Genomic DNA, 17983 nt, shown 5'->3' with positions numbered 1-17983 from the left:
AGAAAATCCTGATGGAATTGTCATTGCCTCAGGTCTATTTGCCTTTTCCAACAATAAAATGAGATGTATATCCTCAAATCCTATATGCATATTGGAAACAAAAGCTTAGATGGGTTGCAGTGATACCATGCAACTAAAGAAAAAGTTATTTCTTTAGAGTTTATGGTTGTTTTGAGGATTTTTTTATATTTTAAAATAAATTCTACTAAATGATAATTTCTTCTTCCCATTTAAAATGTGTTAGGTTAGAACAATATGTCTTTAGATACCTTGCTGTCATGTCAGTTGGCATAAACAGGCAGTATACCTGTGTATTATTTTGCTGTAAAAGATTTTCTCAGCAATGAGAGCACTTGTGTCTCTGCTGATTACCTTACAAAGTTAGACAATACTAAAAACATTTAAGAAGTCCTTCCAGATTATTTTTTTGACATGAGGTAAAGTATTTACTAGAAGTTTTTGAATTTATGAAATTACATTTTCTAATATCCTCACCTTATGAATTGTGATATTTGTAATCTAGTTAGCTGAATGATTCTAGACCAGTCCTTCGGAGTCTGATCTGGGTTGGATGATAGATGGACTCGATTCCCCACTCCCTCTCTGTATTGCCGGGAGATTCACATGAAGGTGAAATTAAGAAATTGAATGCTATTTGTTTTTTTTCCAAAAACAGGAAAAAATAAATTTCATTCATATTGGTAAATTTTTGTTTTACTGTTTTTCCAACCTAGATTAAAGAGTCTATTGTTGGGGAAATCAGACGGGAAATTGTAAGTGGACTTTTGGCAGCAGTATCTTCAAGTAAAGCGTCTAATTCTAAGCAAGATAATCATTAAATGGAAATTATAGGTAAATTTTTCTGAATTTCTTTGTTGAGCTAAATGTAAATAGTAACTGGTATTTTATTCTTTGTTTTGTTAGTACACAGGTTTGGTTCTCTAATTAAATTCTGAGTTTTAGAATGTATGTAATATGTTATTTTACAGTGTGAAAATTTCACACAAGCCTACTTGAAGTGTAAGTCAAATCCCATGATACAAATCTCCAAGGAGTTACTTATATTGGGTCATTTTACTGAAATTTCATTATAGTAATAAATCCTGGAATTGGACCTTCAAACCTGAATCTTATTTTGATTATAATGGTATTTCAGATGTATAGTTTTAAAGAACAAGACTTTGTGAATTAATCACAACTTCTAAGTATCTTTCCTAATTATTTTTATCTTTTAAAGAAACAGATCCCATAGATTCATTTCTAATAATAATTTATTTCAAAAAACTCTTTTATATGTCTGTCTTAGTAAAATGAATGACTTTCATTTTTATCTTATAGCTCTAATTACATTAAAAAATGTTTTTGTAGAGATGGGGTCTTGCTATGTTGCCCACACTAGTCTTAAACTCCTAGCCTCAAGCAATCCTCCTGCTTTAGCTCTAACTTCGTTTTATATAATATATATTAATAATAATTCATGGTGAATGCAAAAAGAAATAATAAGTTGAGTAGAATAGAACTAAAAATATCATTGTATAAAACATGAGAAACAAATGTAATTTGAAAAGTATAATATACAATTTCAGATATAGGAAATTGGAAAATATTTTAATAAATTATGTCACAAAGCAGTTAATAGGAATTTTTTTTTTAAAACCAGGGATAAAAGAATTAACCCTCAGGAAGATGTATAGAGATTACAGGATAATCATGTTTCTGTGTATATATATTTGCATAAAATTCTCATCTCCCTTTAAAGAAGCTTTTAATAATAGTATTTGAAAGAGATTTAAAACTGACTTCTCTTTTCTTTTTGAAGGTTGGCATGGATCCTATTAGCTGTGTAATACTGGAATTATCCATGATATGCACTGGTGGAGGTGTTACTTGTGCTTTAGAAGATACTTGCTGTTGAGCTGGGCTACTGTATACAGTGTACAATGTGTATTTCTTCAACCATATATTTTAAAAAAACGTACATAGAAACTTAGGCACTTTGCTATTTCTTTTCTAAACTATCAAAAACTAGCAGTTTGAAAAGCCTAATATTTATTTGTATGTCAATATTTTTCATTTGATTCCCTATTAGAATTAATTATAAAACTTGAAAACTTCCAGACTTATCCAACTTATAAATAACATATTTCTTCAGACTAACTTCTTAAAACACTGACCTCTATGAGGTATTTACTGTGCAATAACTGATTCATTTTTTCAGAGCTTGAAGCAACCAATGATTTTTCCCTCCACTGCTGTTAATTAATGTCACTTCCAAGAAGAAAAACTGTTCTGTTGTAAAAAATATAATTGCTCTTAATTCTTGAGGAGGTTACTAATAGCAGTAGGATAGAATTATATGAGGTTACCTACAACTACTTAATGTTCTTACACTGTAAGCCTTGTTGCTTTACTCAAGACAAATGTAATTTTATCATTGCTTATGTAGTATTTTTCTTTTGGAAATGTGCCTTATGTTAAACACTATGTACTTTTACTTTTTGCATTGTCCAGACTTCTTTATTAGATGGAAATGTTTCTTTTTCTGTCTTTTACACTAAATAGAGTATCATCCAAATAATGGGGCCTATGACTTGAATGAATAGAAATGAGTAAGCTGGTGTTTGTTTTTTCAAAATGGAAGTAATTTAGATTTGTTCTCCTCATACATAAAATGATTTTAGTTCAGTTTTAACCAGTGAAAACTTTTTTTTTGATAAAAAAGGAAAATGGTTTCCTATTTGGTTTTATATGTGTTAAATAAATGTATAAAGTAACCACCAAATGTTATTAGAATTTTTCTTCTAGCATTTATAATTTTTTCAACTCCTATTGTGTTTCTTTGTGTGTGATATTTTAATCAAAAGTGGTTGAGTTGTTAACAGTGTTCTTTGACAGAATCTCTGAAAGGCTCATAAATGTTTGAAATATCACACAAAGGCTGATTTCTAAAATATATATATATATTAAAACAATAAAGTATTTATTTTGCCTAAAGTGTTTTAGTGGTTTCTTAAACTGCAACATGAAGATTTTGAATTAGATTTGATAGGTAACAAATGAGGTCCAAAAGAATTGCAGCATATAACCCAATAGGGTGATACTCCCTTTTCCTAGAGAAGTGTTATGATGCTTTAAAAAAACGATGCTTTAAAAAATGCTGTTTAAGACTAGACCACCCTGAAGAGAGGGCATGATTGAGGCCTCTTTGGCTCATCTAGTTCTGTGGTCATGATAATTACCATCAGAGGTCAAATAAAACTTCTCTTTAAAAATAAGCTATTAAACTACAAACAATAGATATTAAAATACTATTTAACTCTTTGTTCAATAACAGCAGTAATAACACCTTATCAACCAAATGCTCCATTTTTTTTCATACTTTGTTTTAGGGTACATGTGCACAACGTGCAGTTTTGTTACATATATGTACATGTGCCATGTTGGTGTGCTGCACCCATTAACTCGTCATTTAACATTAGGTATATCTCCTAATGCTATCCCTCCCCCCTCCCCCCACCCCACAACAGGCCCCGGTTTGTGATGTTCCCCTTCCTGTGTCCATGTGTTCTCATTGTTCAATTCCCATCTATGAGTGAGAACATGCGGTGTTTGGTTTTTTCTCCTTGTGATAGTTTGCTGAGAATGATGGTTTCCAGTTTCATCCATGTCCCTACAAAGGACATGAACTCATCATTTTTTATGGCTGCATAGTATTCCATGGTGTATATGTGCCACATTTTCTTAATCCAGTCTATCATTGTTGGACATTTGGGTTGGTTCCAAGTCTTTGCTATTGTGAATAGTGCCTCAATAAACATACGTGTGCATGTGTCTTTATAGCAGCATGATTTATAATCCTTTGGGTATATACCCAGTAGTGGGATGGCTGGGTCAAAAGGTATTTCTAGTTCTAGATCCCTGAGGAATCGCCACACTGACTTCCACAATGGTTGAACTAGTTTACAATCCCACCCCCAAATGCCCCACATTAATAGAAATACAGTAATCAACTATTTTAACTATTTAGTTTTGAAGTCACTTTTAGTTAGTTTTTGACAATACAAGATACCCAGATTTTTATAATCAAAATTGGAAAAATAACAGTTGGAATAATAGGCTGAGACAATCAGCAAATTACCTACACAGTATATGAATGAAATAAGAGGAGTCTCAACAACTATCAGTTTTATGTTCCTTCTCCCCATTTTATGGTGTACTTAACATTTGAAAGCTAAGTTCAAGCCGCCGTGCTAGCTGCTATGTGGAAATGAAAAATGAAAGGATCAAAAAAAAGAACAAAGTCAAGGAATCTTAATTTATGGATACGTTTAGAAGTGTCAACGAATAACTAAAATAATTTGAGAGACTATAGCCTGGGGTGGTCAGAGAAGCCTACCAAGGAGATGCGATTTGAGTAAAGTCTTAAAGTAGTCAAGAACATTAGCAAAAGTTATCAAGAATACATAGCTTGAGTTTGAATTACCGTGTACATGATCAAAGCAATATTTTTTAAATGCCAAGTTCATAGTTTGTGCATATTGTGCTAAGAGCTTGCACAAAGCATAGAAGAGAAAGAAACTTTAAATGGTGATTTTGATGTTTGGAGTTGCCATGAATGATATACCATGGGAAAAATAGGCAGATTTTGAAGTACATTTCAGTTTTGAAGTACATTTGAAAAATTCTCAGATTTGAAGTACATTTCTTTCCTCTAAATATATTCAGTTGAATTTCATACATTTAAAAGTACTGAATATTTGCTCAGCTGGCCATCTTCAACCTTTTCAGAGGAAAACGAGAATGCAGTAAAGTGCATATAAAAGAATGTAAAGAGAAAGTAAGTTTGGGCAGTTTCTGGAGAAATGCTGTATTGCCCATGTTCTTCACCTGTACAAATAGGAGTGTGGTCTTACGGAAGGAATTAAGCAAAACTGAAGTGTATATTCTTGTAGAACTTTTCCTCTCCTGGAAAGAAGGAAATTATAGTACTTCTAGGAAGTGGGAAGAGGAAACATCCTATCACCTTTTAATTGAAGCTGAGGGTCTACACTTTTAAGCATCACTTAAAGTTACTTATGAATATTGAAAACATTTAATTAGCACTTATTCTAATTGCATTCTAAATGTGTAAAGTTAAAATGTCATATCTAATTAATAGTTCCTCTCCTATACAGTTTCTTCTATGTATTGCTATTGAATGAGGCCTTTTCCTTTTTGTTCTCATTTCCACAACTGATGTTCCATTAGTCATATTGAGTAAATAACAGTTTACATACAGTGTCAGTGTAATAAATAATACTGTCACAAATCGTAAGTAATAACTTGCATACAGAATGTCAGTGCTCAGCAGGGAGTTACAAATATATTAAAAGATAATGCATATCAGACAAATATCAGAGTCCATTTTCCTCACAAGGTTCTTTTTGCACACCCAAAGGAGAAAGACTTAAATTTTTGTGAACAGTAAGTTTATTTGCTCACTCTATCATGGGAGTATTAGTGCCTGTTTCCCAGTTGTTAGAGAAGACTGTAAAGGAACTTAGCGCTTGGCACAGCTCAGTAAGTTAGCTGTTATGGTGATAGCAAAGATGGGTAAAGATAGGTGACAGGTAGATGAGTTTTGGCAAGTCGAAGCATTAAATGGGAAGGACAGAATATGGACTTATAGATCCAGGACTGACCTTTTCAACTTTATTGTGTTCTTTCAAGCAATTGAACTGGGAACTGGTAACAGACTGCCGATTCTATAACGGGTGAACATTAATTAGTGGTTTTAAATTTTCAAGAAATTTTGTTATTTGAAACCAAAAAACTGGTCATGGAATACCATTTAGAACAGTGCTTCTCAAACTTTAATCATACAAATCAAATTACCTGAGAATCTGTAAAAAGGAAAATTCTGATTGAGGTCTGGGTCCTACCGTCTGGGATTGAATTTCTGCATTTCAAGAAGCTCCCAGGTGAGGCTGATGGTGCTGCCATGAACTGCACTTTAGTAGCAAGGACTTAGGATAGTAGGCCTTCACTACCTATCTGCTAGATGCTTCAAAGGAAGGAATTTGTTAAGTAGGAAAAGGATTTTAATCTCCAAGGGTACATCATCTTAGAGGCCCCTTCAAGAAACTTTTCATTATAGCCAAAGTTCAAAATGAAGAACAAATGTAAGCAAAGCACATAGAAAGGAGACCTCAGGAAGGCCCACCCAAGGCATTGTGGAATTGTACAATGGCCAAGGAAGGCTGTGTGACAGCAATGATCACAGTAAAGAAAAAAAAATTGCTGATTGCTGTTGATGGCAATGAATAGTAAGTCCTTATATTGTGTAGACTGGATGTTGAGAAAATGCAAAGACCATCTGAGTGCTTCTAGAATCAACCAGTCAAGAACCAGAATGAGACCCAATAAAGAATTAATCTAGAGATGCTGCAGAAAGAGATCGGATCTGGGATGTGGAATTTATTTATGGCCATTGGAGTTTGAAGGAGTTTATCATTCCTTTCAGAGAGATTCATGATATTTCACCTCTGCAGAGCACACTAATTTGTTATTTGTGTTCCTGAGTTAATTGTTTAGTAAATCCATGTACTGATGATTCATGGTTTTGTTTCGGTACATCTCAAATAATTTTATTATTTCAGCAGTCCAAAATAAAAAAGGCCCCCGAAGTATTATAAAGCAGACATCTGAGGAGTAGATTCACAAGTATCTATTAGAACTCGGTACCTGGGCAGAGACTGCTCTTGATAGAATCAGCAGGGTCATCAGTTAAATCTCAGTTGTGAATGTCTTGATTTATGTTTAGTCAAAAAGGACTTGCATTGTTATTAACCTATTGATATCTGTAAAATATAGACATTTCAATAAAATGATGTGTTTACCCAATCTTCTTTAGTCTGTGATGACAAATGGGAATGCATTAATGATGACAGATATATTTTTCTTTTTCCATCATGTGTTGAAAGATATGTTCCTCTCCTAAATCTCATGCATTAATATTGGGGCTCCACGAGTTATTCATACATCTTCATGACAGTCCTAGTAGGTCAATTCTAAGTGCTTTCCTCTTCTCTTGCTCTCTGTGTTGAGGGACCCAGTGCTCTCCCGCCCTTCTGCTGGGGTCCTCAATTGGCCAAGGTTATGATGATAACACACTGTATGGAAGTGGAGCGAGTGCTTCCCTTGCTGAATTACCCCTTACTACCTTGGCAGCATAGCAGCATTGCTTATAACCCAGCTTTCTCATATGATTCCCTTGTGAAAGAATCTTTGGTCATTTCTGCTTTCAGACACATCTCTATGGGGCTTGGCCATGGGTGAAAGCGCTTGAGGCAGACCTTTTGCTGTCCTTGCTATCCTCTCTTCTCGTCTAATGCTGGCAAGCTTTCTCGCTCTCTGCTAAAATGCCCCCATTTAAATCAACTCATTCAAATCTACCTTGGCTGAATCATAGTAGGAACACAATGTGGGACCAAACTCTTCCCTCCTGCTTTCAGAAACAGACGTGCATTTTAATGACAGATATTGAGCATTCATATTTTAATTTTTCTATTCTGAAATCTTACCACAATTAATTTCATTCAACCAACATTTAATAAACAACTATTGAGTTTAAGGAACTAATGACAAAATTAAATTTTTAATGACCTGATTATACCATTTACTAATTACTAATTTTACTAGCATTCGAGTCATCTTTCAAAATTCACAAAAGTGAATTTTTATTTTGATATAACTTATTAGTTTTTCAATTGTTGTATAAAAAGCTGAAAGCAGAATGCAAATAACATCATGATTTCATCAGGTATATTCCTAAACCATTTTTTAGAGTAGGTATTAATTCTCTAGAAGTCTTTGGTTGGTCCATTCTGTTCTATAATGGGAAAGAGAAATGAATGAAATAGCTCATAATTCCCTGGATTCTGGATACATATTATGGCAGAAATTATTTTTAGAGGAGCATAGAAACATTGAAGGAAACTTCAAACATCATCAGAAGTGTACATGGATTATTGCATACAGCTGTAATCATTACTCAGGATTTTAGGGCATTTTTTCCCAAACAGGGTTAACCTCCCACAGGTTATGAATTTGTGTCTAACAGTCCATTTATATTATTTCTTGGTGGATGGATTAGCTGCATTATGGCAAAGCTGGCTGCAAAACAAATTTCTCTAAAATACTTTATACTTTCCAGTTAATAACAAAAGGAAAGGGAAAAGAGGAAGAGGCAGTTGGGAGAATTAGTAACAGGCTAAATTTAGACCTTTTAATGAGAAAAATTCTTCTACTATGAAAAAATTCTAACCACTGGTACTCTCAGAGCAATATGTATTTTTTTAATAGTGTGTTCACAATTTCAGCGTTACCGTTCTGCTCTTTTCTTCTTGCCCTTCAAGAAATTCCCTTGAGATTTCAGGTTGTGTAAAACAAGCTAGTTCTTGATGGGATCAGACCTGTATGTTTGAGTCTGTGTACTGAGCCTGCTAAACACCAAAGACATCTGTTTTCACTTCTTTTTCAAAGAAAATAGTGCTGAAAACATGCATAACTGAAGGGAGAAGAAAAATGTAAACATCCAGGGGTCCAATTTAGAGACAGATAGACTCAATTCCAGACCTAGCATTGCCACTTTCATATCTAAGTCTCACCTTCCTGTAAAATGAGAAGTAACAATTGTACCTACCTCTTTGGTATACTGAGGAGATTAACAAGTGTAATAGCACAAGGATATTTAGTTAGCTGCCTAGTATATGGTAAGAGCTCCATAAATATTAGCTATTAGCAAGAGGTAATAATAGTAGAAGAAAAATACAAAATATATAGCAGTATATTAAAATATCAAGATGATACACTGCATTGGTTGTGTGAGTCAAATATGAGAGAAAATACAATTGATTTTATTCTAACTTTATGTTAAACCATTAAATGTAAAAATTATGTAATTAGTCCTGCCTAATCTTTATTTAATTCAGGGAAAGTTCAATGTGAGTTACATTTTTCAGAAGTCTCTCTAACTATTTTGAAGAATACACTTAATTGGCACCATTAATTGGGATCATCAATTAGGATAGTTGCCAATGATAAAATGCATCATCCTGTATCACTTACTTAGATTTGGGGCTTCAAAAAACTGGCATTTTTAGTTTGGTTATTTGTAGCCGTTTAGTTTTTTTTATAAGAATGCCTTGACACTAATATTCTCTCATGATTATCCTGTTTCTCTTCCGTGTTTCTTATTTTTAAAAATTAATTAATGAACAATTGAACCGAGCTTTTAAAAACCTTCTAGCATAGTAATTCTCTGCGGCGCAAGGGCAGTTATCAGAGTATGTGTTGTGTGTGTATATTTGCATGTGTGAATGTACACACATATGTATGGGCATGTCGTTTTTATTCAGTTTCGTGATTTTTTTGTTTGGAAAATACTGTTTTGAAATACAAACTATAGAAGGGAGCCTTTTAAAATTTCCTGAGCTGGTGAATATGGGTTTTTAAAAGTTGAGAACAAACTTTCTAACAAATTAAGCCATTTATACTTGCTAGCATTCAGAATTAAATGGTTTGATTTGTTATCAACGTAGAAACATCACGAATAAAATATACGCTATCCAGAGTTCATTGTAATATTTACTTTTGAAAGGTTCTGCTCTTCAGAATATTAGAATTCTAATGGATGTGTGATAGCCAAGTGATTTTCAACTTGATTTAATTCTGAAAGACATACGATCTAAAGTTGAATAAATATTCCATGGCTAGATATTACAGAAAATTTGGACAACAATTTTTAAAACACTACTGTGGAACAGGCAGCATCTTCCTGCTAGAGGGAAGAATGTACAGCTCTGGGTCAGCTGGTTGCTGAGAGAGGAACACTTACTTAACCATGACTTGTGTATCTTAAGAGATTGAGAATCAGGGAGTGTGGACATCAGTATTTTGTGACCTTGTCGTTTCATTACAAGCAAGAAAAAGAAGAGGCACTTAGGGGAAGTGACAGCCACTGCCAACTTTTTGTTTCTTATTCAAACAAGGAACATTTAGGCATCTCCAAAATATTCTGGTACAATGCTAGAACAACATTCTGTATGCAGCAAGTGCTTCTTCTCAGCCCATCTATTTTTATGGTTGCTGGTGAGAAACTTCATAGCTATCTCCCTAAAAATTAAGAGGCTTTTAATTGATGGTGCTGATCTATAAACACAACTATAAAGACAGCTTCACAACATCCATAAAAAGCCCCTGGTTTGGTGGTTATTTTGTTACTAAACTGTATATTTGGCTTCTCCTCGAGAAGAAATGTGTCAGTGGTTTTATATACTTGAGCCCCTCTCTACAGATTCTAAGTACATAAAAGTACATTTATAGATCATACTGTACGTAATTTCTTTCCCTTCAAGGGGATATTATATACAAAGACCATGCCATCTGAAGCATTAGCCATTTTGGATTACTTTTTACATTTTCCTCTTGTTGAAATAGCTAAGTAAAAGTTCCACTAAGGTCCAATTACACTTAGCAAATATTTTTTATCTATTGTATGCCAGGTACTTGGCTTCTTTTCACCAAGTCCTGAGATTCTATAATAACTCCTTCATATCCAATTATCCCTACGGTTAATGTCTTAGTTTCCACCCTCTTACTTCTTGAATTATGGCACTATTTCCCACCTGGGCCTTTCTGCCTACCAGTTTGCCAGTAAGCCCATATTTTTCCATTTTGTTACAGTGGTTGTTCTAAATGCGAATATGATCCTGTCACTTCCTCACTCCTATTGCTCCGTGTCATCCATGGATGTCTCATTGTTTTTGAGTTAAAGTCCAAATGCATCCCTTTCTTTCTTTTTCTTTTTGAGACGGGACCTCACTCTGTTTCCAGGCTGGAGTGCAGTGGTGCAATCACCGCTCACTGAAGCCTCAACCTCCCAGACTCAGATGATCCATCCATCTCAGCCTCCCAGGTAGCTGAGACTACAGGCACGTGTCAACACACCCAGCTAATTTTTGTAATTTTGTTGAGATAGGGTCTCATTATGTTGCCCAGGCTGATCTCAAGCTCCTGGGCTCAAGCAATCTGCCCATCTCGGCCTCCCAAAGTGCTGGGATTACAGGTGTGAGCCACTGCACCCAGCCAAATGCATCCCTTTCCTTTCTCCAATCCTCATTTCTTGAATCCCTCAATATGCAACTATTCTTCAGTCATACTCAACCGTGCTGCTCCATGCTTCCCTGTATTTGCAAGTTTTGCCCTCTCTGCTTGGAAGTCCTTTCCTTTTTCCCCAGTGCCACCCATGCTTCAAACATCCATCTCTCCATGAAGCCTTTTGTGACCCACCAAGCAGAAATCACCACTTTGTGCTTCCAGTGCACCCAGAACATACGTTTAAATGTGTGTGTATACATATGTGTGTGTGCAGATGCCTATTAGCTTTATTGACATATTCACAGATCATAAAATTCACTCATTTAATAATACACACAAATCAACGGTCTTTAGTATGTTTACGAGCTCTGAAACCATCATCACAATTAATTTTAAACCATTTTCATTACCCCCTAAAACTCTCAGTACCCACTAGCAGTCACTCCTTATTTCTCCTCAACCCACATCCACCATAGCTCTAGGTAGCTACTAATCTGCTTTCTGTCTCTGTAGACTTGCCTATTCTGGACATTTCACATAAATGGGATTATACCATGTGTGACTTTCTGTGTCTGGTTTCCTCACTTAGAATAATGTTTGCAAGGTTTATCATGTTGTAGCATACCTCAGTACTTTGTTCTTTTTTATTGCCAAATAATATTCCCTTATATGGATATGCCAGCATTATATGAATATGCCCTCATTTTGTTTACCTATTTATCAGCTGATAGACATTTGGGTCCTTTCCATTCTTTGTTTATTATAAATAATGCTGCTATGAACATTTATGTGCAAGTTTTTCTAAAGACACGTATTTTCATTCCTTTTGCGTAGACAGCTAGAAGTGGATTCTCTGGGTCATACGGTAACTCTATGTTTAACATTTTGAGAATTGTCTTTTTCTGTTTTTGTTTTTGTTTTTGTTTTTGTTTTTCAAGATGGAGTGTCGCTCTGTCACCCAGGCTGGAGTGCAGTGGTGCAATATTGGCTCACTGCAACCTCCACCTCCTGGGTTCAAGCGATTCTTCTGCCTCAGCCTCCTGAGTAACTGGGACTACAGGCACATGCCACCAAGCCCAGCTAATTTTTGTATTTTTAGTAGAGACGGGGTTTCATCATGTTGGCCAGGATGGTCTTGATCTCCTGACCTCGTGATCCACCTGCCTTTGCCTCCCAAAGTGCTGGAATTACAGGTATGAGCCATTGTGCCCGGCCGAGGAGTGTCTTCTGAAGTGACTGAACAACTCTACATCCATCAGTATTGTATAGGGGTTGCAATTTTTCCACATCCTTGCTAAACTTGTAATGGTCAGTCTTTTTTTATTCTAACCATCCTAGTAGGTGTGAGGTGGTAGCTCATCGTGGTTTTCATGTGCATTTCCCTGAATGATGTTGAGCATCTTTTTGTGCACTTATTGGGCATTTATATATCTTCTTTGGAGAAATGTCTGCTTACATCATTTAACCATTGTTTTTAAAGTGAGTTATTTGTCTTCCTATTATTGAGTTATGTGAAGTCTTTAAGTTTTCTAGGTGCAAGTTCCTTAGATATAGGATTTGCAACATTTTTCTCCTATTTTGTGGGTTGTCTTTTCACCTTCTTGATAGTGTGATTTGAAGCTTGAAAGTTTTTAGTTTGGATAAAATTTAATTGATCTATTTCTGTCTTTTGTTGCGTCTGCATTTTGGTGTCGTATCTAAGAAACCACTGCTTAGCCCAGGTCATAAAGATTTACTTTTATTTATTGTCTAAGAATTTTGTAATTTTAGCTCTTAAATTTATGTATTTTATTTCTTTTGAGTTATTTTTTGTACAAGGTGTCAGTTAGTAGTCCAATTCTATTTATTTTTATGTGTGTGTAGTACATATCTTTTAAATTTTTTCATTTATTATACTATATTGCAATTAACCATTTAGTTTTCCCAATTATAATAAGACAGAAACATGCCTTATCTACTATCATATACCTAGCACAGTGTTTGGCATGTAGTAAGTGTTCTATAAATATTTGTTAAATGGAGTTGAACTAGATGGAAAATACTGACTTTTCTCCCAATTATTAAAAACAACAGATTATTTTGATTGAGATATGTAAGTATTTAAATTTTAGTATGATAATGTTTTACAAGAATACGTCCACTTTATGAACATAAGGATTTCCAAACTCAGTCAGATCTATAATCCATCTAGATATATTTTGTTTACTGTCAGAGAAGAAGAAGAGCTATATTATGGAGTGTTTAATTATTCTCCATAATTTTGACATCAGTGATAAAAAATATATCCTCTGAATTATTAATGTCTCTATGCAATTCCCTGTTTACTTAATGTGGCAGATTATATATTTTTAAAGATAGGTCCGAAAATATCTCCTATCCCGAATACTCTTCTAAAACTTTGCAATTTCCTCATTAAGAACTGTAGTCTGTATGTCTTCCTCCTCTTGCAACTGGTTGGTCTCTGCGACTGCTTTTGAACAATATGAAAAATAGAATCTGGTGAAGGTAATGACCTGACACTTTCAGGTTAGAACATGAAAAATGCCATGCACTTTTATCTGATTCTCTTTGAATTCTTGGTCTTGGAACCCAGCCACCATACTGTCAGGAAGACCAAGAAGCCTGGGAAGAGGCCTACGTGGAGGAAGACAGAAGCTTCTGGCCTTTGGCCCTGGGGGAACTCCCAGCCAATGGACGGCACCAAATCGCCAATCACATGAGAAAGTTATCATGAATGTGGATTCTCTACCCCTGGTCAAGCCACCCCAGGTGATATCATGTTGAGTTGAAACAAGTTGTCCCCGTTAAGCCCCGCCTGAATTGCGGATTCATGAACAAAATGAATGATTGCTGTTGCTTCAAGACACTAAGCTTTCAGGATACTTTATGTGCCCACAGATGTCTGTTACAAATTTTGGCATCCAGAAGTAGGATGCTGCCATAACAAAACCCTATATTTGGGCATTGGCTTTGGGCCTGGACTGTGGGAGGCAGCTGGAAGGGCTTTGAAGAGATGCTTAGTGAAAACAAAGGCTCTCAAGTAGACTGTTAGTGGAAACCTGGAAGACCTTGAGGAGGCTGTCAGTGAAGGTTTAAAGGAAAGTGAGGACAATGGTATTGGAAGCTAAAGGAATGGGAATCTTTGTTGGGTGATGAGACAGAGTTTGCCAACATAATCATCTGTGATAATGTGGCAAAGTGGAAATATACCTGCTAAACTCAATGATCTAGTTAAGATTTCCAGGCAGAATATTCAAAATGCCACCTGATTTTTTTTTTTCATCACGTATGATAAAATGTGAGACAAGAGAGATGAGCTAAAAATAACCTTTAAATAAAAAAGAGTCAGAACTTGCCAGGTTTGAAATAAAATTGTGTCTTATACCCTGATCCTCTAAAAACAATTACTAAATTAAAAATGGCTCTGGAAAAGATAAAATCAAGGGTGGATCCATAAGATTCTTTGTTAGAACTTAAGAAAGATTTAAGAGAGTAGCTCACAAAACATTTCAAACAGAAAAAGGTATTTTTATGCATCTAAAGGCCTGCCTGGCCATCTCTTCTCTGTTAAATAATTGGGTGCTCAAGTGCCCAAGACTCCTAAGGATATATTCCCATAGCAGTCTCAAGAAAACCCCAAATAGATAAGGGCTTATCTTGAAGAGCTTTGCAAATTTGGTTTTTGTCTAATGGAGTTGGTTATCAATTGATACACAGAAATCTGCAAGGATTTTTAAAGAATTTATTAACTTCAGCTGAAGGTAGAGGAATCAATATAAAACAAAGAAGGCTTTGGATCTTCAAATGTTTAGAGTTTGGAAGCAGGCCATCTCACACTACTGTTTTGTAGCATCAGATTATGCATTGTCTTGCTTGGGTAAATCATTCTCCTGCATGTGTCTTAAATCTTCCTGTTTCTGTCTTCAAAGGGCATTTCTTATTTCTAATATGACTGGGATTTGAGGAACAAGATGTTGTTTCCAATCCATCACTTTAGATTTTAAGGGCTTCAAATAAACTATCACTCTGACTCAGATAGAAAAACACTAGATATTTTTTTCTTTCAGAATGAGGTCTCTTCCAACCCCCTACCTATTATCAATATCCCTTTTACAGTTTATGATTCCCTTGTATCTATTTTCTGGCTTTATTCTGTAGTTCTTAAAATGCATTAGCCAGGACTACATCTAATGCCACAGTACAGATGTATGCTGCTTTTGCCAGATAAGAACAATGTTATATGTTTGTTTACCACAGTAGTACTCTTTTTGACGATCACGGAGATTATATTGTTTTACTAAATATGGTATAGTTGTAACTATACCCTGTAACAAAGATTACATAAGTATCTTTGGCCATAAATCTCAGAACAAGGAGGTTACCGTTTTAACTGCTTAGATTAGGAACAGTTCAAGGATTATGGGAAATAAAGTAGGAAGCACATATCTTACCAAATGTGGTTGGTAGAAACAGTAAATATTGGCAGAATCCTATTTGAATAGTGATGAAGGATTATTCTGTGTTTTCTATTATTCACTTCAATGATGTTGAGTTTGAGGAGGTGAAGTGGAGCCTAAATACATCTGGAACATTTCCTTTTCATTTGGCATTTGGGGACTGGAAGATGGTGTTGCAACAGGTACATATTTGGAATTGTCTCAGACCTTGTGTGAAGTATATCTCTCCCTGTTCAGTATGCATTTGGAGTGTCAAGAGTAACTAAGTACCAGTTGAACTACATTCCTCATGAAACAATCTTATTATGGCAAACCCAAAGACCTTAGCCCTGGTGATAATTTCCAGAGTGAAGTGTTCACAAGATGAAATGGAAAAACATTAACAGCCCATCTTTTTCTTTGTCATCTGTTTATGAAAACTTAAAAATTGAATGAGCTTTCCTTGTTTGTGTTTCCCAAGCTTCATAGGGACATACATGGAATTTGTCACTGTGAATTAACAATTCTATTCATGTTCTATATAAGTGGCTTTCTACTGTTTGAACAACCAGTCCCTTTTGCTGGATTCAAAGTTATTTACTTACAAAGAAACAAACTCAATTTGCTCCAATTATTAACTAAAGACCTAATGTTGATTGATGGTGCAATCTCACTTTTTAGTTCCTTATCATTTAATTAGTCTACTTTTGTACTGAATAACAGAGTGAACGTCAGGTCTTCATTTCTGACTTACTATAGCAGGATAACTTTTTTCATACTGGTTTATGTTTGCTTTCCTAGTATTTTGCTCACTCTATTTAGAAGACAAAGGCCAAGCCTTACAATCGCTTGCCTCAGGGTTGTGATGCAGGATGGATTTTCCAATATCAAAGGAAAATAGGCTGCCATCCTAGACTAGGCGCTCCACAGTACTCCACTCTGACCTTCGTCTTTTAACTGTTACTTGAGAAAAACCACCACCACCAGCACCACCAGACAGCAACAACAACCTTAATATGGCAGGGTCCCTGGAGAACCCGGTATGGTATAGGCTGGGTATTCTCAGATGAGACACTCGCTGTTCAACTCAGATTACTCTTAGAGAAAAAGAACTTCCTGTAGAGAGAAGACCACACACCCTTTGTATAAGATAGTTCTCAGGGAGATGAAGGGACAAACTTTTGTGAACTTCAAAGTTCATTTAAAAGTAAATAATCTAATAGAACTTCCTGTCACTGGATCAGAAGGAAGTTAGGGACTTTAGACAAAAGACAAGGGACAAAAGAATTTAGGGGATTTCTTAAATTTGTAGTTTTCCCATGATTGTTTGTTTTTTAATGCTCTTCCGCTTTCCTAAAATGATCATCAGTGATAAACATACATCGTAAAAGATATGTGCACAGCTTCCTCCCCCTTATGCCTGGGGCATATGATCCAAGAGGTTTTGAAGATGCCTGAAATCCTAGATAGTACTGAACCCCCTATACACTATGCTTTTTCCTGTACTTAGATACCTATGTTAAAGTTTAGTTTACAAATTAGGTAAGTAGGAGGTTAACAATGATTACTAATAATAAAATAGAACAATTGTACCAATATACTGCAATAAAAGTTATGTGAATAGGATCTCTCTCCCAAGTATCTTACTGTACTCAGCATTCTTGTGATGACATGAGATGACAAATGCCTACGTGATGAGATGAAATGAGATGAATGATGTAGGCACTCTGATGTAGACGTAGGCTACATTTAGATCATCTGCTTTTGGGTGATCTTGCATCATGGAGCCATGACATTGTCAATGGTTGGATGTCAGGAGCAGATAATGTCAATGAGTAACAGGCAGGTGGCATGTACAGCGTGGATACTCTGTGCAAAGGGGTGGTTCACATGGCAGGCAGGACGGAGAGAGACATCTTGAGATTTCCCCATGGTCCTCAGAATGGCACACAATTTAACACTTGTTAATTATTTCTGGAGTTTTCCATTTAATAGTTTTGAATCACCATTTACTACAGGTAACTCAAATTGCAAAAAACAAAATCATGGATGAGGGGTCAGGGTGGGCTACAGTACTTTTCTCGGGGATCAGGTAGTGAAACTGTGCCCAGTGTTTAGACATTCTTGAGGGAAAAGCCCAAAGAATGGTACAAAAAGAGGGACTCTCATCTGGTGAAAATCTGTTGATCCCATGCTGTTTGACTGATCCTACAACACAAATGAGGTGGGTATTTAATTCATTCAATGTGAATTGAATGTGGAGAAATGAAATTTTTTTATTTCCCTAAAACTGATGCTCATCATGTCCATTTGTATTTGATGCTTATCAAAGTATAAATTTCAAAAAATTAAAAACATGACTCAAATATAAAATCAACAAATGTCAAAGACTGAATTAATAATAGAGG

At 35.4% G+C, this 17983-nt stretch overlaps 1 protein-coding gene across 6 annotated transcripts in view; it reads left to right on the top strand.

The window, feature by feature from the left end:
- The window catches only part of ITPRID2 (ITPR interacting domain containing 2), a 38743-nt gene extending 35749 nt beyond the window's left edge, over nt 1-2994 (top strand). For 5 of the 6 annotated variants that reach the window (XM_032755231.1, XM_032755228.2, XM_032755229.2 and 2 more), the window contains 2 exons: nt 735-852; nt 1820-2994. In XM_032755231.1, the coding sequence (XP_032611122.1) occupies nt 735-839 (105 nt within the window). In that variant the 3' untranslated portion in view covers nt 840-852; nt 1820-2994. The remainder of the gene's footprint in view (nt 1-734; nt 853-1819) is intronic. The other variant, XM_032755234.2, reaches the window with a different exon arrangement.
- Nucleotides 2995-17983: the final 14989 nt, after the last annotated feature.

Source organism: Hylobates moloch, unplaced genomic scaffold (assembly GCF_009828535.3).
Source record: "Hylobates moloch isolate HMO894 unplaced genomic scaffold, HMol_V3 SCAFFOLD_1, whole genome shotgun sequence".
Taxonomy (NCBI): domain Eukaryota; kingdom Metazoa; phylum Chordata; class Mammalia; order Primates; family Hylobatidae; genus Hylobates; species Hylobates moloch.
Note: the sequence above shows the minus strand (reverse complement) of the source record. Positions and strands in the feature narration are given on the sequence as shown.